General features: G+C 39.0%; 1 protein-coding gene across 1 annotated transcript in view; it reads right to left on the bottom strand.

Moving 5' to 3' along the window:
• The window catches only part of Ryr2 (ryanodine receptor 2), a 593,927-nt gene that overhangs the window by 135,064 nt on the left and 432,796 nt on the right, over positions 1-26,067 (bottom strand). The window contains 9 exon segments of the mRNA XM_028859656.2: positions 1,972-2,021; positions 7,417-7,538; positions 9,839-9,903; positions 12,295-12,410; positions 16,682-16,805; positions 19,229-19,304; positions 21,323-21,400; positions 22,971-23,108; positions 23,458-23,547. Of these exon segments, the coding sequence (XP_028715489.1) occupies positions 1,972-2,021; positions 7,417-7,538; positions 9,839-9,903; positions 12,295-12,410; positions 16,682-16,805; positions 19,229-19,304; positions 21,323-21,400; positions 22,971-23,108; positions 23,458-23,547 (859 nt within the window).

Below are 26,067 nucleotides of genomic sequence, written 5' to 3'. Positions count from 1 at the left end.
CCAAATCATTCAGATAGTTAGAAAGCAGCATGTACACAGTCAAAGCCCAGTGTTCCCCACTAGTCATCACATGAGTCTAAAGGCAGGCTGTAATTGTGCTATATAAAGTCTGTGTGCTAAAACTTAAAGACTCTATTAACTAGACAAGTCTATATTAGAGCATGTTTGAATGTTAAAGACATGTTCCATCTTAATGGATTTCAAATATTGCATCTAGCTAGATATTAAGATCACACAAGAAAGAATAATTTACCACCCCCATCATGGGAACAACAAACTATATTACACATTTATCATAAGTTACCCTTAGATGATATACTTGAGAGAAAAAAAATATTAGTCTAAATAACAGGCAAAAGGAATCCTTGCTCATGGAATATCGATTTAGTAATCCTTTGGGAAAGTTAATTATCTTTAAAAATGGCATAATGAAAGTAAGTGTCAGGAGTGTTGGAAACTTTGTCTTGACCTGACTATTGATTAAGCAGATGTGTAATTATGGGAAATTTCTTATTCTTAATACGTATGTACTTTTTCATGTATATGGGATATGTTAAGTTTTCCTAGAGGGGGATTAGTGAGATAAAACAAAAGAAATAAGATTATTAAATTGGTGGCCAGTGAAAAAGAGTGTAACCATATTATGCTTTCAAGTGAGTATATAGACACTAGCATTGACAGACAAGCCCCCATCAGAGCTATCCATAATTAGACAGTACTCTCTGATAACAAAAGGGGTGTTCGAACCTGCTGTCACTCCAAGAAAGCTGAAAAGAATATGAAAATCTTGTCTGAAGAATGTTCACATGAATGTTGTCTATTGATGAGAAGTTAAACAAAAATGGTTAAGCAGAAATCATTCTGAAGATAACTGCCCTGAAACTTTTAAATATCTTAAGCAATAATGTAAAAACCCAGACAATGTATATGAAATGTAAGTTAACTGATAAACAGAAGTGTACTAAACACTGCAGATCAAGAAGCATATAGTACAGTAGTAGCTAGTTGTAGCAAAATGTATTACTTATTACAAATTTTAATAAGAATGTATATTATTTGTGCCTGTCTCTATGTGAATGAGTGTGTGTGTCTATGTATGTCTATAAGACTCTCAGTTTATTCACTGTGACTTTTACAAAAAGGACTTAGTTTTCTAAGTCTTTAGTTCTTTCATAAAAATATAGTTAAATTGAAAGCATTTCTAGCAATATATCTCAATAAAATATTCCAACTTTATCCCCAAAATCTAGAGAGCAAAGGGCTCAAATTTGCTTTGGCAGTTTATATAATCAGATAAAAGAGAATGAGTGCCTGGAATATGCCGCAGCTGCCAAGTCCTAAAGTCCCAGGTAGGAACAATGGCAAAGGTGAGTGCCCACCCTGCACAGCTATCCAGGAGCATGTCCTTCACCAACGTGGACCGTCGGGCATGTCAGAAAAAGGCTGGGGGTGTGGAAAGTAGTGCTTGAGAAGCCACATTGGCCAAGCAAAGCTCTTGGGCTCTATGGTCCCAATTACCAAGCTCCTAGGTTTGGAATACAGGAGACAAATAAATCTGTAGTCAAGAACATTGAAAATACAATGTAAAGTCCCAAATTTGGATCGATATCAGCTTATTGTTTAATCTTCCGGGGAGAGCCAAGCAAAAATCCAAGAGCCTGGTTCCATTTTACCCTCGAAATGGTAAATATGGCAGAAACCTGCCACTTTCATTCTTTTTGCTTTTTTAATTGAATATGCTTCTGTTTTCAGTCATATTTGGGACTGGCGTAGGAAAGACACGGCCCTCCGTTTTCCCATAGGTAATGTTACTTATACACAACCTCCAGGAACTTGTCTGGCCTATGGTGGCCATGCATGCAGCCATGCAGTCATGCACCCATGCAACATAGCAGCACACAACACAGTGCAAAATTAGCAAAGAAAAGCCCCTGATGGCCATGCTCAGAAATTTCCCAACGGTCTCCTTACCAAACAGTGAAATCCTATGCCTGACAAGAACTCCAAGTTTGCAGAACAGGCTGAGGACAAAAGAAAAACAAAAGGAGAAAAAGGGAGGGGGAAGGGAGGTAGAAAAAAGACAGGGGAAATTAAAAATAAATCAAATAAGATGAGAAGAAGAAAAGAAAGAAAGAAAAACAAAACAGCTGACCTATGAGCCGGAACAAAGCAAACATGATGTCGCGCAGAAAGGGTCGACTCTCTGAGCAGGATGTGGAGTAAGAGAGTAAAGAAAGCATTTCTGCGTCTCTTAACAAACATGGTTAAAAAGCACATATTATAAGTAAAGAAACAAAATAAAATAGAAAGCAAAGCTCATTAATACAGAAGCCATCTCTATAAACCTCACAAGGAACAGAACTACAGAAAAACCACTTGGAAAAAGTCTAATTCAAATCTGCCCAAATACCCCTGGTTACTCTCATGGGCCTTATTTACAAACAGAAATATGGTGTTTGGGGCATAAATGTTACTGTAAGTTCTATTACTCCTTTATTGGGTAAAATGCCTCTTCTAAACTTCACTGTGCTCCTTATGTAAATACCAAACATCCTATGAATTTAAATTTCATAAATTAGAAACAGAATCTGAACTGATTATCTGATGGGCAGTCAGAGAAAATGATAGGTGTGATAACCAGAAAACTTCTTAACAGTGATGGATGAGTTGAGTGTCTTATTTCCCTACCTCGGGGTCCCAGGAAATCTACGGCAGCTATCAATGGGACAACTCAAGTAACCACAGCATGTATTCCACAGTCAGCATGAGAACCTCAAACCTACTACCCCTCAGTGGAGATTCCAGAGCTGTGAGGGCAGGTGCAGCCTCTGCCTCTTTGCCCATTCCAAGCCCCATGGCCTCCCAGGAGTCCCTATTCTAAAGATACTCTTTGTTGATATTGATTGCTATACCTCACTTCCTTCTCACTGTCCTTAACCCTGTCCTCAGACTCAACTCAGGCTGTATAGACCCCAAGAAGCCTTTCCTGATGTCCAGCTCTCTAGTGACAATGTTATCTCCAGGTGTCCCTGCTGATGCTCCCAGGAACCACCAATCAAGTTCCACCACGGCATTTCATCCAGCAGGTAACAGCCTCCACTCTCTTCTATCTCTCTGCTCTCCTCTGAGCCCTTCGGAGAACAGCTCTTGTCCTAGTCAGCACTTCCTGGCACTCTTCCCTGGAGGATTGTGAAGGCCTACCTAATCTGGGCTTCTCTAGTGGGGTTAGCTGGCTCTGCACTGTCCAGGCTCTCTGGGAAAGCTCCTCTTTCTAGGGTACACCAACCCTAAACACCAGCCACACAGGAAAATAAAGGGACTAAATCTAGGAAGATGGAAGGGAAGAGTCTCACCATTGTATGCTGACCTCTCTTTTAGTAAATTTTGACCTGATGGCTCTGCACTACTTTATACCACAATGGATTAATCAGTTTTTGAAAAATGTATTTGTTGATTTTTTTTCCTTTGAAACAAGAACAAGCTACACATCTCAGGCTGACCTCACACTACTCAGGGAGTCCAGGCTAGCACTGAACTCATAATCCAACTGTCTGCTCCTCCTGAGTGCTGAGAGTACAGGCAGGCACCGCCACACCAAGCTGGATTCATTTATTGATGAAAATAATTACATAGGGTATTCTGTAGCTTTTCCAGGAAAATGTTCATCTGCAAACGTCTGAATGAATGTTGGGTTAGAGGACACCACTTACCGGAACAAAAAAAAATATTTTAAAAATAAAGATCTCTGTATGTAACCCTTAGGTGTGAGATTTGATGTTGATATATATATTATTTTTACTATAATTTTATTTACTATTTTTTCTAAACAAAAGCAACCCTGACTAAGATCTCTCATCTACTGAGCTTCACAGTGGCTTGTAAATGCCTTCTTTACAAAGACAGATTTATCTCTCTATAAAGACTGACAGCACAGGCCTAAAGGAACACACTATGCGGCTACATCCTCACCTGTGTTAAAGGGCATTGATTACTACTCTCTGGTATTTTTGGAAAGCACTGTGAGCTGGTCTTGGTGCTACTGAATTGATAACGTTGACTATATGTTAGCATGGCTTCTACTGATGGATCCACACCTAGGCTGTGTGGCTCTTTCAGAAACAGGACAGTTCTTGTCTCTTTCCACTAGATTCTGTTCATTCAGTGTGCCAGAGAAAGGCCATTCTTCCCCATCTTACTCTCACTAACCACATATCATCAGGGAGAAAAACAGCCTCCAGGAAGGTCAATGTCTCCTTTTATGTCATCTATTTTAGGGACAGAATTTCTGGACAAGCTAGGACTTGTGATTGTTACAAACCACTTCCCACACATCCCTTAAAACTATTGCCTGTGACTCTGCTGTCCCAAATCTCAATCTTTGCAGACATGATGATCCTGACTTGAGACCCAATAGATGCATAGGAAAGAATTTTGAGTGCTAGGAAGTGAGTATAGAAAGTGTCTCACAGAATCATTGATTAATGACTAGGGAGAAATTAACTCAGACAAAGGAAACTACTGCTAGGAAAAACCATTAACCAATAAATATTCATTTAAACCAGTATTACAGAACAAACAATGCATTTCATTGTATCCTTGTCTAGTCTTAACAGCAAGGTAAGGGTTTAGCATTTTATCTACTTGATCGTGTGTGTGTGTGTGTGTGTGTGTGTGTGTGTGTGTGTGTGTGTGTCTGTGTATCTATCTACCTGCCTGTATGTCTATCTCTCTGTGTGAGCATGCACGTGCATGCTCAGACACACAGACACACACACACATACATATAAAAGTGTAAGTTCTGGCAGATGACAGAAAAAGGCATGGATCTCCTGGAGGCAGAGTTACAGGTGATTGTGAGTCACCTAATGTGGGTACTGGGAATCAAACCCAGGCCCCTGCAAGAGTAATACATGCTCTTAACCACTAAGCCTTCTCTCCAGTCCCTTGATCTTATTATTTGTTCATTTTAGTTACTTAAGTTGTAATATTTAACTCAACTGGTAAAAACGCCGACATCTGGAAATCTCAGGTATTCCATCCCTGCATTTCAAATAAATTGGTTGTTTGTATGTTATTGTCATGGTGCCTGCTATTGGCTATTTTAAACATTTGGATCATCAGGTTTTTGTTCTCATTTTTAGAACATGTAAAATGGGACAAAGTATCTATAATACACTATGTGAAGAAAACAGCTGTTAAAATTATGCTTACTCTTTATTTGTACTATATATGTGAAAAGGTAGGTACTTCTACAAGTTGGATTAATAATATTTTAAATGTATTTGATTATGGTAATTTCACTAAGTTAGATACCTCTAGCCATCATGATTTTTAATTACACAATCTATTTCATCTATCTATACACCCTAATTTATCATTACTTTATCTATTGGTTTAGGTATGAATTTCTCTCTCTGAGATTAACTTCCCATGATAGACATTAAAGCACCATCATGAAGTAATTTACTTCTACTCTGGCTTCTTTTTTTTTTTTTTCTTTTTTTGCATGTATGCTAAGATTATTCAAAAGCATATGTGTTTCTTTTCTGGGAATGCTAATGGGAAGAGTAAATTTTACCAATCCTCTTTCTATCAGGTGCTATTAAATGGAAAATGGTGTCACTGAAAACACCACAGTATTATTCATTAATGAAAGTTGTCAGGTAGTTAGAACCTGCGGTTCTAACTTTTTCTCTGAGGGATACAAGATTGCTTAGAGACAATAGGCTAATCTACTTCAGGGGTATATAGGTCTACGTTTTTTTTTCTTCCAGCTTTATTTAAGTATAATCAGCAAGTAAAAATTGTGTGCAGTAAGAGTATACAACTTAGTGTTTTAGCATCTATGTGTTGTGAACCGTTAACATTTCCAAGAGTAAAGCTAACATTGACTAAAAATAGAGACTGAAAATGGGAAAAAGTAGAATTTGTTTTGGTTTACTTGTATGTTTTCACTGCTTTCTCTCAGTGTACTTTCTCTTGGTTTATATCCATCAAGTGATATTTAAATTACCAACACCCTTGGGGAACAAGGTCTCTGTTACAAACAGTTAAGTGACCCCAGAAGACACAGGAGATTCAGGATTCACCATCCTTCATGGGGTCTGGGCAACTCTGGGTTTTCTAGCTGCTTGTGTGTTCTCTCAGTCCACAGGGACATGGGTCCAAAGACATGGATGAGCACCCCTGAGAAATGTGCAAGACTGCCTTTTCCTCTCTAGGGAGTCAAGGGAGGAAGGTCATGCCCAAGTTGGAAGGGGGTAGTCTCACAGTGGGATGTGACCCTGTACTGCCTCTCATCCTTCTGTGTTCACTAGTGTGATTATCAACCTCACAGGGAGATCAGTATTTAAGAAGGTGATACAGAGAGACAGAGAGGGAGAGACAGAGAGGGAGAGAGAGAGAGAGAGAGAGAGAGAGAGAGAGAGAGAGAGAGAGAGAGAGAGAGAGAGAGAGAGAATAGTGGCATTGTGTAGTCAGGGAAGCAGATAATAAAAGTTAAATGAGTTGGTTCCACCCTCTCACATTATTCAAGCCTGGACTCTCACTCCTCTCCACTGATGATGGTGGGCTCACTCAGGTACATCTCACTCTATCTATGACATGATCATTCCACACAGCAGGAACATCAAGGCCAAGAGAAGTGCTCTTCATATAGTTTACTCTCTTGTGTGAAAATATTGCTCAGATACATTCTAAAAACCTGGGATGGTTGTGAGCAATGCAGTGTCAGAGATTTTTCATAGCTGCTAATCTTCATATAGACTGAGTCCTAGTGGAGTTTTAAGAACATACACCCCAGAAACACAGTAGAATCACACACAAAAAAAGCATCTATAAAGAAGACATGGGTTTTAAAACAAATAAGGCATTTCCAAGATGCCAGGTTGAGAGGCACAAGAGAACACCACAAAGGTATGTTTTGCTTTGTTTCTTCACTCCATTACCATGAGAGGGCTATGATTTCATTTAGATTTTTTAAAAACTAATAGTGTCTAAGTAGGGCATTACCTTATTAAAAATGAAAGCTCTAAAAAACATTAGCTTGTCAGGAAAAAAATTAAAGCAACTAATGTTCAAAACATAAATAACAAAATGAAGATTCCTCCCCAACCTTCTTGGAGATTCTGGCTATCATTTTGAGTTATTTATTGCTAATGGGCTGGAGACAGTACCCTCATGTACTTTGTCTTGAATGGTATCTTATTTCTTCTGTTAGTGTTACCTTTAAGCAGCAAAATCAAAAGATCTATCTCTAACATACACATATGTTAACTTGCAGAACCTCTCCACACCTAGTGTGAGACTCAGGGGAGGAGACTCTCCTCCCAGCCCCGCTCAAGGTTCTGGGGTTCTCTGACCTAAATACAAACACAAAGGAATCAAATACAAAGCTCTAAGGCCATAGCTCTGTACCTCGTCACCATCTCCTTCTCTTTGTTGGATGCGTGTCCTCCAGTGCAGAGAGGCCTGCTTGCAGCAGACAAGAAGTACAGACGGTGGTTTTTGAAATACTGATCAATTAAAGGAAGGACAACCTGAAAGAGAGGAAGAGAAAACAGATCTACAGAATGGACTACACAGGGGGTGGGAGGGTAGGGGTGGGGTGGCAAGCGCTCAGAGCCCACAGAGATCTGTGCCCGTGTAATACTACACCCATGATGATTCTCTTCTGTCATCTCCAGCTCATGTATGTGTGCATATGCACATGCTTTTGTGCATGCCTGTGAGCATGGGCAGAGCAGAGTAGGATGTGCTGTAACGTAATTATGAAGAACACAACGGTTTTGAACAGTACAGAATTATCCTCAAAATGATATATACTTGATTGTGTTCATACAATATAGTTCAGTGACCAACAGGCTCTCAAATCCCCAGGGCTACCACACACTGAGTAGTTATTATATGTGAGAACTGACAAGGATGTAGCATCATGCTGTTTGTCCTACTGTATACTGTGTGTGGTAGCTGCCTTTATTTCTGCTTTGTAGGTGTTAAATGAAAAATGAAGTACGAGACCTACTCAAAACCATAGTGCTGCCTGCTTCCCTACACAACATACATGGTATCTGCCCTTTCTCACAGCCAAGGTCCCCATTCTGTTCAGATTTAGCTCCACCGCCCTGGACTGTCTCTTCCTCCTACTCTGTGTACTTGCACACACATCTTGGTACACACAAATTCCTTCCTGTGAAGGCCACTTCTGACTCCTCATGCTCCTCATTGGCAGACCTCAGCTCAGAGGTGCTTCAGTGGGTAGGCAGACCTTTTCTGATATCCTCACTAGAGAACAATCTTATATACACGGCCCCTCCAAGGCATTAATTTAGATAGAATTCTCTGTTTCTGTCTCTGTCTCTCTTTCTCTGCATCTCTATGTCTACCTCTCTCTGTCTCTCTTTCTTTCTTCCTCCATCTCCCCTCTCTCAAAGCCTTTTAGTCCAAAGAAAGGAAGAAATGGGATTGGATTTTTGGATCCATATAGTCATTTTCTGGCCTCTAGAATTGTTAGTTGCTATTTTTGCTGGATATGGTGTTTTTATCCTACCTTGTAGCATAAAACATTTATAATGAATGACTAAATACACAATTTTATCATTCTCTTGAAAGTCATAATAGAGCCTGAATATACTAGCTGGCAGACAGTAGTTACTCAATCAAAATGGAGAATGAAATTAAGTCACAGTAAACATCTCTAAGCAACAACTAAGGGTGCTGGATAAGTCGGCAGTTTAAAGATATATTAGTGACATGAATACATATCATTTCTGATATTTGGGTGTCAAGATGGGATTACAATCATGTAGTGGCTGGAACTGATTATAGAATCTGATCTATCTCTCTGTCATCTGACAATCTATCTTCTATCTATCCATCTATTACTAACATCCTGGCATAAACCACATCTTTAGATGACTGGATCAAACTATAAATCCTATATAGAGTAGAAAGAATAGATGAGAGATTCAGTAAAAGGTGTAACTCTGAAAACAGAACCAAAAGCAGATATTAATCATTCAAAAAACATGCCATTTGAAAATTTACCAAATGTGTTTATAGAAAATGATCTGAAATATCACCGATACAAGTATACTGGAAAAAAAAAACTGTCAGTAGCAGTGAGCCTTCAGCTTAACTGCAAGGTGTTGTTAAGAGGTACACTTACACAAGGGACACTAAGGTATCTGTGACAGTCCCCAGGCCAGTCTACTGCCTGACACAGCTAAGGAAGTAAAGGAGCCTAGTGGCAAGGCCACACTTTCCTTAATCTCCATCCCTCGTTGGCTGAAGGAAGTGATGAATTCCCCGGCAATATGGAGAACCCTTGATACTCTTCCTTTGAGCAATTTATCCTCTGAGCCTCAGCTTGTGAAAGAGCAAGATTAAGACCCCACAACACAGAATTTATGGCCAAAGCAATATAGTCATTCATACACAGTTAAGCTTATTGCCTAACAGAAGATGTACAAAATGTTAAGAAATCGGGTTGCTATTTCTATTTCACACAAAAAAAGGCCTAAGAATTAGAACTTGGATTTTTTGGGGGTGGGGGTTGGGGCATAACTAAGTCATGTGACAGACACAATGGGGAGAGCTGCGTGAGTGTAAGGTAAGTGCTGACCAAGAACACCACAAACAGACCCATCTCACATGAGCCAAGCAGGTGTTTCTGTGCCAGGGAGTATATAGTTATAGAAAGAGGAGCATTTATAGACAAGTGTATTATAAAAAGTAGCGATGATCTAATAAGTCCATTTTGTAAACACACACACACACACACACACACACACACACACACACACACGGAAGCTGAAACAAGACATGTCATATACTGTACTTTGGCAAAGAACTTGATTTCTTGCTCATATGGGAAATGTTCTCCTTTGCTTCTGCTCCCACCATCTGTAGACAGGAAGAGATTCTTAGGTCCATGTAGAACTTCCAACATTTTAAGAAATTCATACAAAATGCATAGCTTAAAATGTCTTCCTAAATGTATCATCCCACCAAACTGAAAGAAAATGCCAAACAAAGTGTTCAGGCTAACTTCAGCAATGTGAATACTCAGCTGCAAAATTAGGATTCCACTAGAGAGCAAAGATAACCTGACCTATGTCAAAAAAGGATTTCCTATGTGAGGAAAAACCACTCTTGTTTTCCCCAGGGTTGAAAGAAAGATATAAGGTTAGTAATTGATTGACCTTAGCACATTGGCTTGGAATACAGTCTCTATTACCCACTTCATGCATACAGAAAAGGCCCATGCTTATATACACAGGAGAGGTAATAACAATCTACAGCAATTCTGTCAATATGCATAACTTTGTATGAACCTAAAAGTTCAGAGATGAACATAAGCATCCAGATTTTAAAAGACTCAAACTGACTTGTGCCAGAAAAAAAAGAACTTTTGCAATTAGAAATAGGATGATGATATATGCTTTAGCTAATCTTAGAAAATCAGGGTAATTTTCATGGAAGACATGATATTTTATGATATCAGAACAAGAAAAAGAATGTGGGATTTTTTTTGTTGGTTGGCTTTTTGGTTTTGTTTGTTTGTTTGTTTGTTTGTTGTACACTTGAATTTTTCCCCTTGGTCCTGGGGATAGAACAAAGAACCCAATACATGTTCAGCAAGTGCTGTACCAGTGGACAGCATCTCCAGCCCTCTGTCTATTTTTATTTTGAGGCAGAGTCCCACTATGTTACCTAGGCTGGCCTTGACCTCAATCTGTAGCCCAGGTTGGCCCTGAACTTGCCATCTTGCTGCTTCAGCCTCCCATGTAGCTGGTATTACATGGAACGTACCTCCAGTATCCTATCTTGCAAATGTCTTTATAAGGGGTAAAATATATCAAAATGGCTTTGTGCACAGTCAAATCACCAAATATTTCAGGAAGGGTAAGAAATATCCCTTTTTACACTTAACATGTTGACATAATATGAACAGGTTTGGAGAGAACAGAACCACACTAGCAGAAATGAAATGGGAATAGAAATGAAGGAAGAAAATGTAAAGCAGAGATGTTAATGTTTTTATTATGAGGTCCCCTAGCTTACAATTTTCTCCACCTTTGTAAAATAACTGTGCAGTGGCACAGAAAGGCCCCTTAATGAAATTCTCATCACCAGAGTATTCAAATTTTCAGTATGAAAATGCTGTTCTTAGCTAGGTGTGATGGCACAAGCCTTTAATTCCAGAACTCAGGAGGCAGAGGCAAGTAGATCTCTGTGAATCCAAGACTAGCCTCATTGCTATAGCAAGTTCAGGGCCAGCCAGGGCTAGCTATATAGTGATACCCTACCTCAAAAACAAAACAAATAAATGAAAAGTTCTTTTTGGAAATATGCACTAAGAAAAAAATTTCAAATACAATTTTATGTTAAATACCAAGAGGTTCAAACTGTGAACAATCTTTATCCTGGTTTGACATGTTTGATTCAGGGAAAAAAACATTTTTTGTACTAGAATGTGATTACAAACTTAGAATATTGAAGTTTTAGAAATAACCAAACTCTGTTAGTGTCCAAAAAATTCATGTGCACTCATATAACACTATATGGCTATTTTAAAGTTTTCAAGTTCAACCCACTCTCCAGAAACGTGGTTACTGGCTGTTATGTACTCCTTTGTACTGAGATCGATGGAATGTGGACACCCTGACACTTCAAACACGAGGAACAGCAAGAGCTGGACAATGAGCAGTAAGAGAAACTACTATTCCTTGTTCTCCCTCTCTGTTCTTGATCCAGCTGGGATCTCCCACTCCCACAGGCTCTCTTTCCCTCGACCCTCACCCTTCATTACTCCCACTCATGACCAGGCTGTTCATGGATAAAGCACAGGGACAAATAGCCAAACAAATGGAAACACATAAACTATGAACCAAAGGCTGAGGATCCCCCAACTGGATCAGGCCCTCTGAATAGGTGAGACAGTTGATTGACTTGATCTGTTTGGGAGGCATCCAGGCAGTGGGACCAGGTCCTGTACTCAGTGCATGAGCTGGCTGTCTGAAACCTGGGGATTATGCAGGGATGCTTGTCTCAGTCTGGGAGGAGGGGACTGGACCTGCCTAGACTGAGTCAACCAGGTTGATCTCAGTCCTCAGGGGAGGCTTTGCCCTGGAGGAGGTGGGAATGAGGGGTGGTCTGGGGGGAAGGGGACGGGGGGGGGCAGGAGGGGGGAGAACAAGGGAATCTGTAGCTGATATGTAGAACTGAATGGTATTGTAAAATAAAATAAAAGGAAAAAAAAGAAAAAGAAAAAAAGAGAGAGAAACTACATACCAAACTCCAGGATGTACTGATGAGCCTCATCCACATAGCGGATCAGCTGCTGCAGGAAACTATAAGCAAATCGCTTCTCAATGGAAGGTGTGTCCAGATCCAGGTCCTTGAACCCTCTAAAACAACAAAAATAAACACTGAAGTATATACATATGTGTGTGTGTGTATGTGTGTGTGTGTGTGTGTGATCTCTCAGAAGATAAATTTTATTTTAAAAATTATGTATAAAATTGAAGGCAACATAGTTTTCTTAGAGCTAATGACAAAAGAGGGGTTTACCTATAAGGAATACTTTATATCCTGCTGTTGGGATGCCTTTCTGTATGCTGTAAATATGTGTTGCTCTGATTGGTTGATAAATAAATCCATTTGGCCTTATAGATTAATAGAAATGGGTCAAGTTATAAGAGTTAGCTAGCAAGAAGCCTGCCATAGGCCATGCAATTGGTAATTAATATTAAGCCTCTGAATGATTATTTTATAAGTAGCTGAGGGACCACGCGGCTGGGTGGTACTGGAGAAAACTTCTAGCTGTATTTGGCTGCCCAATGTGTTAGCTCAAATTCCACCTAAAACTTGACAGAACTTAAAAAGAAATTCTAAAATTCAGCTAAGAACAGCTTTCTACTTTTTGTCTCATGTGGGCTGAGATATAGGGATGCCAAGGTACAGAGACACCATGACATGTGGGCTTGAGTGCAGCATGGTGGATTCCTGCCATGGTACACAGTGGTATCTCCAAGCAGTGCAGTGCACTGCATGGTAGATTTAGCTTTTACTCATACAGACAAAAAGGGTTTATGGGCCAGCTGCATGCTCCCTGATGGCAGCATGAACCCCAGAGTTAGCAGGGTAAGCATGACTCTCCTGGGTACCCCCACCATGTTGAAAAACTCAGGTGGGTGGAGTCAGTAGCCAAGGCTGCTGGTCCTAGTTACACAGCTTATCAGTTAAAAATCTCTCTTGGTCAGAGAAGGATTATAGATTCACAACGAGACAGATTCAGATGGAATAAAATCCAAACTATTTATAGTATGTGTAAACATGTACATAGGCTTAGAAGAAAAAGGAAAAGGAGGATAGACAGTTATATAAAGAAGTAGATAGTTTTAAAAAATAAAGTCTTTAAAGAGACAATAAGAATAATATAAAAAATAAGCCACATAAAGATGAAAATTACAAAGAGAATCTGGATTATATTGTCTTTGGGATTTTTAACTACAGAAAGACATTTGATTGTAAAGGCTACTGAGTTAAGGCAATACATATATTTTAAAGGTATCTTGACTTCAAAGTTTGTGTCTAAGGATATGTTGCTTTAGAAAAGTGGTTCTGCTTTTGTTTCCACAGAAGATGAGAACCTATGGATTGCTTCCAGGCTAATATGGTTTGATCAGTCAAGACCTCCTGAAATGTCTCCGGTGACACCATGGCCCAGATGATCCAACATCCAGAACAGCTTCAAGGCAACTGGCTCAGACAATGCAGCTTCACAGACTATTCCAGTTAGGACTGGACGATAATTCTTAATTTTCTCAGGATCCCCATAAGATTACCAGTGCCCCCATCCATCAGGAAGTAGTATGAGAAGCTATGCCCAAATATTGTTTATATTGTATATATAATATAATATATATATATTATATCCCAAAATATTGTTTATAAATGTTTATTTTTATTTAAAGGGGATTGATTATAAATACAATCTCTTTCTAAAAAAAGAAAAGGGGATAATATAGATATGATAGGATAAAAGGGTAGATTGAACCTACTTTTAAAGAGCAACAACCTGTTTAAAATGTTTTACATTGCTATAGATTTTAGTTTATTACAAATTTAAAGTTAATATTGTTATACCGTATGTATATTTCTACTCTCACTTAAGGTATTATGTTTGTGTAGCTCATTTGAAATTATAATGCATAATTAAGAAATGCAGATTAATAATTAGTCATCCATGATACTCAAACTTATAGTCACATTAGTTAAGTTTTCTAGGTATGCATAGATATATTTCAATTAGGTAGGTAATCTTCAAACACTTTAAATACCTACAGAATATGGCATTTAAAATGTTTTAAAAACTTAGACTTTCTGGACAGTGAGACATGTCTGCTCCTGGAAGCACTGATTTACTTCAAAGAGAAAGATGGGAATCAAAGACACTCCATATGGAGTTTATCTTCTTCTTGGCAGAAGTGGCCATTTGGGCAAGAAACTGTTCTTGCCTGGCCTGACTGGCAAAATGTTGTATAAAATGGACATAACAGTACCCATAGGAAAATGAACACTGACTTTGCCAAAACAGGGTGATTTGTTTTGCCTTCAGGTTCCTGCTTTGCAGAGGAGACTGCCAGATACTCTACAGGACACAGAAAAAGTGACTGAGAGACTCTAGACCTATAGACTGAAGTTGGATACCCCAATGTTGCAGAGGAACTTTGGGTAATTGTTCAGGTAGCCAGCTGTCTCTGTCATTCTAGATTTTTGGAAGTTGCTTACAAAGCACTTCCTGTTTACTTAGGTAATATTCTATCCTATAAACTGTATCTTTGATGTAGTTGAAGACTAGATAGTTATAATTTTCCTTGGTTATTTTAAAAGGTAAATTAGATATGAAACCTTGACTCACAAATATAAGATAAATAGAATATTTTGTTTGAATTTGCCAAATATAAATAGACTACATATTGCAACTGTAATTCTTGCTTGATAACTGTTTTGCTATATGCAATTTTACTAGGTTAAAAATAAAACCTTCCTTTTTGATTAGACAGAAAAGGGGAAGTGCTATGGGATGTCTTTCTGTATGCTGTGAATATGTGTTGCTCTGATTGGTTGATAAATAAAGCTGCATTGGCCTATGGCAGGGCAGGATGGAGCCAGGTGGGAAAATCCAAGAGAGATAGTGGGAGGAGAAAGGAGAGGAAGGAGACTCTGTGAGCCACCAGAGGAGAAGCAAGATATGAAAATACCAGTAAGTCATGGCCACATGGCAACTTATAGATTAATAGAAATGGGTTAAATTATAAGAGCTAGCTAGTGAGAAGCCTGAGCCATGGACCATACAGTCTATAAATAATATAAATCTCTGAGTGATTATTTTATAAGTGGCTGAGGGACCACCGGGCTGGGCGGGACCAGAGAAAACTTCCAGCTACAGCATCCAATATAAAATTAAAATGAATCATTCTAATACTACATGTCAAAATGCTGCATTTATTCAAGTAGGGTATGGTTCTTTTTTCTTCTTTTTTTCATTTGCTTAGAGATTTTGCTGAAATAATGGATGGAGATTGAATGAAGTTGTAAAAGAAACAAACAGCTAAGGGCATTGCTGTCTCTGGCATGAGCTGTGATAATTAAACTGTCCACTTGACACAACAGAGTCACCTAGGAAAACAATCTCAATGGGGGATTGTCTAGACCAGGTTGGCCTGGGGGTAAGTCTGTTAGGGGACTGCCTTGGTTGACCTAATTGATGTAGGAAAACTAACCTTGAAAGTGGGCAGTATTATTGTGGAATATTATTTTAAGATGTGTTAAATTTGTTTATGCTATGGAACATTTGTTTAATGATGCAAAGATGTGTTGCATTCTTTTAAATTGCATTTGTTTAATTCTGTGAAGCTGTGTTACTTTGCCTGTCTAAAATACCTGATTGGTCTAATAAAGAGCTGAATGGCCAATAGTGAGGCAGGAGAAAGGATAGGCAGGGCTGGCAGGCAGACAAAATAAATAGAAGGAAAAATCTGGGAGAAAAAATTTGAGGAACAAGAAAAGAAGGGTCCAGTCACCCAGCCACATAGCCAGACAAGAAAAGAAAAAGGTATACAAAAATATAGAAAGGTAAAAAAAAAAAAAACAGAGACAAAAGGTAGACAGGATAATTAAAGAAAATCTTACAAGAAACAAGTCAAGCTAAAGCCAGGCTTTCATAAGTAATAATTGGTCTCCATGTATATTTACTTAGGAGCTGGGTAGTGGGCCCTCCAAAAGAGCAAAGAGTAAAAACAACAACAACATGACATCATTCCATGTTGTAGATTCCTGGGCTTCATAAAGGGAAAAAAGGTTTGCTGAGCACTAATTATGTGTGCATTCACTTTTCTCTGCTTTTGACAGTGATGGGACTAACAGCTTCCACTCCTGCCATTGTGTCTTCACTAAAGATGGACTGCCACCTAGAACTGTAAAAGAGAATAAATTCTTTTTCCTCTAAGCTGTTTTTGGCCAGATGCTTTACCACAGCAACAGAAGGGAAGCTAGGATGTGTGTTTTGAACATACTATCCAGTGGCCCCAAGGTTTAGTCAGGTCACTGAACTTATTTTCAGTTGGAATCCCAAAGAGCATTTAGAAAGAACATGAGATGAGTGTACACTTGCCTGGACACAGCATAACCACTGATCTGTAGAAACTTGAAGATATCCTGGGCCTTCTCTCTGTCCTTGGCTTTCTCTTTGGCTGTCAGTGTGTCATAGGGCACCAGCAGGGGGTGGTTTCCTCCTCCTAAGAGAACAGTAAGACAATATACTCTGAGATGACATCCAGACAATGGTACTTGGGCCTTCTAAAAAGCATTTCAAACCTGAAAATACACATATTTATAATACCAAGTGCTGGTTACAGGTGCTGTCACCATGGAAGGAAAAAGGCCAAGGGCATTCTTTATTCACATGGAGCCTAAATTTGAGGAGTGGTAATAGACAATAAAGCAGATACAACTCCTGGGTGATGCTTAATTTTTTTGTCCCAAGGACAAAATAAGAAATTCTTGTGGCACCTTCCAGATCACATCATGCATCTAAATATACAACACACACACACACACACACACACACACACACACACACACACACACACACACAAATACATAGACTTGCTAAGTTTAAAGTTGACCATTATTAAGTATCTAATATTTGAAAAATTAAAAGCTTTCAGCCAGTAGCTTCTAGCAAGAGCCTGGATATCCTATATGTTTAGAACTTGTAGAAAGTAGGATAACATAAAAAAAATTATGAGAATCAGTCAGATATGGAGTACATGCCTATAATTCCAGCACCTGGAGGTGGTGTCAGGAGGATCAGGAGATTGAGATCATCCTTAGCTATATATCAAGTTCAATGCCACCCTGGGCTATATGAGATTTTGTCTCAAAAACAAAACAAAAGAACTCATAAGGAGGGGCAAGAGTACCTCTAAATAGCAGTGTGACTGTTCTTTCATCCCTCATTTTCCCCCCACTGGTCATGTAGGTGTAGGTGTGCTATGTAGGGGGAAAAGGGGCAGCTCAACAGAAAGCTGAGAGGATGCAGGAGTTCCAAGGATGCTACCCAAAACATACCAGTACTCACTCTGACTTGTGAACTCGTTCATATGAGAAGGCAAGGAAAGTTCAACCCTTGTCTCCATGGCAGAGCACCACAGTGCAAAATATTCCAAGTGATGGTGAAAGTGGAGAAGAAAGAAATGTAAGCCTAAACCCTTGCCACTGATATTGGAGCATTGGTTCTAGTCTCAGGACTTTAACTCCTCTCCTTTTCTATCTCATCTATTAGCATGTTTGGGGATTAACCTCAGGGCCTTATGTATACAAGGAAGTCCTGAACTATTTTCCCAGGCCTCACTCCTATTTCTCTTAATGATACACATTTCTATTATGGTCTCTTATTCTCCCTGAATCTTTCATACACTCCTCACATGCACAGAAAGAGTACGAAACACCAGGGTGAGTGAAATAAAATTTTTTCTTCAGGTTTTTCTAAAGTGGATACATCTACAAACAGATCTGATGATGGTAAAAGAAATCAGAATGGGCAGAAATGAAACTTCAGGTTCAATACTGAATCACTGAGTGCTTCCAACCTTAACACACACAGAAATCACACACACACACACACACACACACACACACACACACACACACACACGCACACACATACACAAATACATACAAATAATATATACAAACATACACATATACAAACACATATATAATATGTGTACAAATTAAGGCGGAATGAGTAAGAATGCAAGAAATTCAGTGTAGAATACATTGGCTTAAATAATGTATTTATGTAAGTAAATTATAAAAATATTTCATTAGCATTTTGATGCTTTTTCAAAAGGAGAAAGGGGACTGGAGAGATGACTCAGTGGTTAAAAGAACCCACTGCTCTTCCAGAGGAAAGCTTTGCTTCCCAGCACATCGCAACCACTATCTGCAAGTCCAGCTCAAGGAGATCTGATGCCCTCTTCCTGCCTCTAGGGGTACTGCATTCCCATATACACATTAAATAACAGAAATGAATCTAAAAATGCTTAAAAGGAGAAAAGAAGGCCAGTTATTCAGGAGCCTGAGGCAAGAAGATTGCAGCCTGCGTGGGCTACACAGTAAGTTTACAGCTGGCCTCAATATCATGGTAACTCAGTCTCAAATGTAAAGGTAAAGAGAAGGCTGAGGACATATGTTCCTGGCAGAAGACATCCCTAAGGCAGTGCCTGAGCATTCACAATGCTTGAGTTCAATCCCCAGTACAAAAAACAAAGCTAGAGAGAATGAGAAAAGAGCAAATGCAAGCAGGAAAATGGAAATAACAAAAGTAGTGTAAACAAAAGGAGAAGGCTTGCATTAGGGTGCAAAATGCACAAAATTGGCAAAAGTTTAGTTAGACATGAGGATTGTGGTCAGTTCAGATACTTGAATAGTAGTTTAAATCCAGATAGCTTTGAGATAAAAGAGGAAAAGAAAAAACATTAAAATCCCAATGCACAAGGAATATACATTAACAGTAAAGGAAATTACAGTTGTAAGTTGGACTCTGGATGCAGGCATGTTTGAAACATTTTTATATTATTAAGATATGGTGGGGTTTTGAGCAAAAATGTGTACCTACTTCACTGGATCCTAGGAAATCTCTAGAAAATACTACCTTTGGATTCCAGCTCCATTTTCTTTTTCTTGGCCCATATGTTGTGGTAGTTTTCAGCCATCATTTCCGCCATAGCCTACAACGTACCAAATATTGAAGAGTTAATTGATTCTTCAGTGAAAAAGGATAAAGCTGTCTTCTGAAGTGGAACACACTATCTTAAAGGAATAGAGCAGAATATTAATGCTGAGATGAGCTTGAAGCAGTCAAACAGAAAACTCCCATTTGGAAATCCAATTCATAGAATTTTAATGATTTGAGAAATTAGACACTAAATATCACCAAACTGTGGATTTGATGGAAACAGCCTTTCTTATTCATTATGCTTAAATATGTCTTTTATTAATTCAACAATGAATCTTCAAAATATTTATGGATGTGGACAGAAAATAGATATACAAATACAAACTTGTGTTTTAACTCAAAGTTTTATAATCCAACCTGTACCTTATTAAATAATAAATAAGAAGAACACTATGAACAAAGATTTTACTTCTAGGTCATTCTTTGTCTAAACCAAATGGGAAATCTTAGATCAGATGTGATCTTTTCTTGTAAATTTTGAGGGAAAAATTCTAATATTCTTGTGCTCTTTCAAAGTCAAGATTACAATATTTTTTAATTGGTTCCTACATGAGCAAGAATGAAAAGTAAACCAAACATTTTATCAGCACATGAAGTTCATATTTATATCCTTGGTTCTCTTGAACTAACACCAAGATCAATATTCCATATTAACTTGCTAATTTAAGCTCTATGAAAATAAATTGTATCTTTCATTCAAAATGGTCATTTCAAAACACATTCCTTAGTGACACAGAGCAGACAGGGGCTCCGGATGAGACAAATGGAATGTGTCCAATTTCCATAGATGAACAACCTAAAATTCCTGATTATTTATTTACTCTTTTCTCGTGCATTCTTATATTTATGTGTATGTGCATGTGTGTGTGTGTGTAGGTACTCACAATGTGTATGTATATGTGTGTGTGTCTATAGGCAGTCACAATGTGTGTTTGTGTCTATAGGCACCCACAATATGTGTGTGTGTGTGTGTCTTTAGGCACCCACAATGTATGTGTGTGTGTATCTGTAGGCACCCACAATGTGTGTATACATGTATGTATGTGTCTGTAGGTACCCACAATTTCTGTGTATCTGTAGGCAGCCACAATGTACGCGTACATGTGTGTATGTGTCTGCAGGCACCTACAATGTGTGTGTATGTGTGTGTGTCTTTAGGCACCCACAGTGTGTGTGTGTGTGTGTGTGTGTGTGTGTGTGTGTGTGTGTGTAGGAACACACAGTGACCAGAAGAAGGCATTGCATCCTCTGAAGCTGGACACTTGTGAGCTGCTGACATTGCTGGGAATATACTCAGTTCCCCTGGAAAAGTGGCAAGTGCACTTAATCGCTAATGAATCTCTGCAGTCCCAAGGAAACATTGTTTTGAAAGCTGTAAGTAGCCACCTTTATTTCATCCTGAGTGGTGCTCACCAAGGCCCCCAGTGAGACCTGAAACCTCAGACAGTACCAGATTCTTAGTATAGCATATATGTCTTCCCCCATGCACTAACTGTGGTACTGCTGTGCTGCACTCGAGATCATCTTTCCTCCTATGTTTCAGGCCTCACGCCTCCTCTGTATCACTGAACTTACAGTCTGGAGCTATCATAAAATAAAATAAAGATAATTGAACACAAGCACTGCTCTACTTTGACAGTCAATCTGATGACCTTGACATTATTAAACAGGGGTCAGTCTACACAACATAAAAATACTGAACACAGGAAAGATTCATGTCCATGAGCAGGATGATAAGAGGTTAGTTACATCATGGACCTCAGAACGGGAAGTGGCAACTGCTGACCACTTCCGGCAACAAGGAGTAACGAAAATCACATCGGGTGAGACCACAGATGAACTTAGGTTATCAACATTTAAGGTACTAAAAGATTGAGTGTATAATAACCATAAACTCTATAGGCTGGTCATATAATGAAACAACGCACGCTGTAAAATGCTCACAAAAGTGTTCTGGTTTGCTTTTCATAACTGAGCTTTAGAGACTATTGTGAAAACCTGGATACTCACATGCAGGTCTCGAGACAGTGTAACGTTGCTCATGTCAATAGCACGAGGGCTATACCCATGCGCAGCATCTATAGACACCTGGATGATTTGTGTATAAAGAAAAAAAAAAGAAAGAATCATCTTATTAAAAGCTGCAGAAAGAACCTTCAAAACCTTAAGGCAAGCATCAAACAATGTTTCCTGCGGTAAAGGCAACAGGATAATTTCAAGGACACATTAAATTAAATTTGAGTGTCTCACAATCACTTATGATTAAATAATTAATCTTAATACCTCATGGAGAAACCTTCTAAAAAGTTAATTATTAAGTTAAAAATATGTGATAAATCCCATGTCCTGCAGTGTGTCCCCAGCCAAGGGCCACTGAGGCCTTGAGCTTCCCACCAACCCTGGTTAGCGATAAAGAGCGGAAGAGCTCACCATTTACAAGCCTGTTTGTTGGTCAGTTGTGAAGAGGAGCAGAGGCCAACTCAGATTAAACAACTGTACCATGTAGCCTTTAGTGGCTTACAAGGAAATCTTCACTGACCAAACTTGCCTAATTTCTACATTTTTGCTTTTAAAAGTAGGATATAAATATTTATACTGATACCTATAGATTTCCGCTGCTCTCAGCGTTGGTCTGAGAAGTTCCTTTTACAGTGGGTAGTGGCTAACACACAGGTTCATGACTGGTTTAGCACTCATATCCCTACGCGTGCGCACGCGCGCGCACACACACACACACACACACACACACACACACACGGCTGAGAGACTATCACAGGAGAGAGGGCAGGACTGTAGGAACCAAAAGATGAGGTGGAGAACTAAGAAAGGCTGTTGGATCTGACTTGGCCATTGCACACATGAACTCTCAGCAGCCGGGTTACCTGCAAAAGATCAGTCAATCCACATCCCAGAATGGAGAGACTGAATACGTGCATGACATTTTCAAAGGAAAAAAAAAACTAGTAATTTTAAAAGAGAGAGAGAGGCTAGAGAGACAGCTCAGCGCCTGCATTTCTCACTACCCACATTAGAGAATCAGGTGGTTCAGGACTGCCTATAACTCCAGCTCTCAGGGATCCGAGACCCTCTTCAGTTCGCTGTGGGCAGCTGTACTCACATGTGTGCATATGTATACAAAGATACAGACACACAAAAATAAACCAGTAAACGAATACATCTACTTGTCAACTTCCACAGTTTCACTGTATTCTATCCCTTATCTTAGTCCAACCAAGGAGGAAGACATGAACCCTGGGTCTTCTTATAGATCTTAAGCTCTATTGCAAAATATTTCATCATTATGATTACTCTTTTATTAAAAAATAGCACATGATGAGGAAGAATGAAATTCAGATAACAAGCATATGAGTCATGAAAGAGGACAGAAAGGTAATTATTCTTTTAATTTTATCTCTAACATTGATCTGTGTGTGTGTATGTGTGTGTGAAGGATATGTATATGTATGCTATATATACATACATATGTATATGTAAAATATGTGTATATCTATATATTAAACTATAAGTGTATGTGGTGTATATTTTATATATTATATACACATACAAGCATTGTAAAAATATATGTATATATATTAAACTATAAATATATATTGTGTTTAAATAGCACAAATAATCCATTTGTCACTATGATTCTCACCTGGCTTGTCTGAGAAATGCGTCGAGTCCGGTTATAAAGAGCCATACTATCTCCCTCCCGTGTTCTCTCAATTCTCCAACCCCAAGCCAGCATCGTTTTTAAAGATTCCTTGATAGGCCAGCGATAAATTTCTTTTTCCTAGAGGAAAAAAAGTTGAAGTATTAGTGGTATCATTAACCCAAAATGAAAATTCAAAATATTTAATGATTTGTTCTGAAATGGACTGCTTTCATTCAAAAACTGATTATCACAGGATATTTATAAATAAAACAAAAAATAAAAACATTAAGGGATACATAAAATGCTGAAGTGCTAGTCAACTAAGGCTGCTAAGGAGAGAATCAACTCTCACAAGTTGTCCTCTGACCACATCGATGAGCACGTGTCCAAACAAGTGCCCATGCTCACACACACAAATACATGTAAAACAAAAATGTCCCCAAACATAATACTTTATAAATTTAAGGGAAAAAAAACAACTTCTCACCTTTTCAGACAATAGTTTATATGGCTTCATTAGTGGCTGGACTTTAGAAGAGTCTGAATATATTTCCCCATAAATCCATCCATTCGCCAACTAAAACAAACAAAATATTAAAAATAGTTTTACACATATTAATTTTGGTATTTTAGGTACACATGTGCTTAGCAACTATTTGGTAAAATAACCCTAAAGTGGGTTAAGAAAATGATTATGGCCTACTGTCTATTTGGTGTGGCCGGGTCTGAAGCCAGGCTTTGTGTACAGCAGGCAAGCTGTCTCCCACTGAGCTGTACTCCCAGGACTCTTCACTTTCTATTTTGAGACAACATCTTGATAAATTGCCTTGAATGCCCTCTGTGTTCCAAGGCAGGTCTTGGGATTAAAATTTTCCTGCCTCAGATTCCCAAGTACCTGGAATTAGAAGCCTGCACCACTTCAGCCTGACTGAGGTCTAAATGTTACCTAACTTCAGAGTTCCCCTCTTAGTGTCATTTTCAGTAGACACTTGGAATGAGTTCCTTTGACCAGAGATTAAATGCACCCTGTCTTCCTACAACAAACCAGGTCTATAACTGTGCCCATGCTTAATCCCCCACAGAGAGGCTATAGGGACCAAAGACTGGTGTTAATTATTTGGACACATCTTAAGCCCTGATCTGTGATGCATGTCTACCTCAGAATAACACTTCCTACTTGCTCATTTCTGTATCCCACTGTCTGTCAATGGATTCATCCTGCAATAATTTGACCATTTGGGTTTAGCCTCATTTGTCCATACAACCATTAGCTCTAAAAGTCCACGTAGCTAGATTGGATCAGTTCAGGACTCCCTTCCCAAGGCATCTCTCACTCTTCCCTACTCTATCCACACAGTGTTCAGTGGAGTTACTGTATGAGAGTGACTCTTGAGTGACTTTCCTGATAAGACTGTTGATTTCTAGGACACAGAGTCACATGATCATAATACAGACAGAAAAGTATCTCTATGAGAAAGAAAGAGGTGGTTGTAGTACAGTGGGGAACAGAGCATGAGACTGTCCTGGGTACTTTTTGTCATCTTGACACAAACCAGGGACACCAAGGAAGGGGGAACCTCAGCTGAAGATTTGCCACCATCAGACTGGCTTAAGTGCATGTGGCAGGGGGCATTTTTTTTTATTACTGATTCATATGGGAGGGTCCAGTTAACTGTGGGTGGTGCCATCCATGGGTACATGTTTCCAAGTTGTATATGAAAGCAAACTGAGCAAACCATGAGGAGCAAGTGTTCATCCCTGGTTCCTGCCTCTGTCCTACTTGAGTTCCTGCTGTATTGTCCCTCAATGATCAACTATGAAAAGGACATAAGCTAAATAATCCCCTTCCTCCCAAGATGCTTTTGGTCACAGTGTTTATCACAGCAATAGACATCGAACTAGGAAAGAGACATGCGTGCCACTGACTTATCTCAGGACATTAGCATCCTTTGGGGCACCTGCTTTTCACTTCAGGGCTATACATGTGCATGCTAGATTTTTGTTCCATGTTAATTCAGTTTCTCTGACAAACTTCTAATCACCATTCCTTCTCAAACTGAAACTAAACTCAACAGAAATGAGAATCAATTGATAGGATGCAACTCATTGAGTTTGCTCATTGTACTGTTTTTCCTTGGGGACACCATTCTGTACATGTATCCTATTTTTGGTGAGCTATCTGCTTGGATAGGTGTATAGAAAGTACATAATCACCAAAGCTTAAGACTCTTCTAGGATGTGGGGGAGATGCTTCATTTTGGTAAAATGCTTGCTGTACAAGAATGAAGATCTGAGTTTGGATCCACAACACCAGTGTGAAAAGCTGGATGTGGTAGCTAGTGCATGTGTGTAATTGGAGAGAACAAAGGCAAGAATAATTCTGGAGCTCTCTGCCAGTTTAGCCAATCAATAAACTCTGGGCTCAGTGATAGAGGCAAATATCCTAACATCAACCTCTGCCTCTTCATGCGTGCGCGCGCACGCGCACACACACACACACACACACACACACACACACACACACACACACGTGCATGAGCACTCAAACTGGAATATGCATATGCACCCAGATTGACACATGCACATCAAACCAACATGTACTCTCATGTACAACTCATACACATACACACGGATTTTCAGTATTGTTCATCTAATTAAAATTGCATACAAAAAACAAAAATGTGGTTAAAAGTTAAGTTCTGATTGTGGTATCACCACTTCTTCCTGAAACCTCTAGTGGTCATTACCCTTTACCCCACAAACAATACACATTTAGAAATGATACTCAAAATTTAATGAACTGATGTTTAGAAATGTTAAAATTTCCAGATTAAGTCACATTTTTACTATAGAGAAACTAGCTAAGTATTAACATGAACAGCTTGTAACTAAATGCCCATTACTAAGTTGGATGTAGCTCTCTTTTTAAAAGAGAAAGTTGAGGCTAGGGATGCAGCTTAGTGAAAACAAATATGGCATGGTGGTACACATTTGAAATCCCAGAACTTGGGGCAGTGGAGATGGACAGATCCATCTAGCTGAAATGGAAAGTTCTAGAGTCACTGAAGACCCTGTCTTAAAGGAAATAAAAGAGAGA

This window comes from Peromyscus leucopus, chromosome 5 (genome assembly GCF_004664715.2).
Source record: "Peromyscus leucopus breed LL Stock chromosome 5, UCI_PerLeu_2.1, whole genome shotgun sequence".
In the NCBI taxonomy this organism is placed as follows: Eukaryota; Metazoa; Chordata; class Mammalia; order Rodentia; family Cricetidae; genus Peromyscus; species Peromyscus leucopus.
Note: the sequence above shows the minus strand (reverse complement) of the source record. Positions and strands in the feature narration are given on the sequence as shown.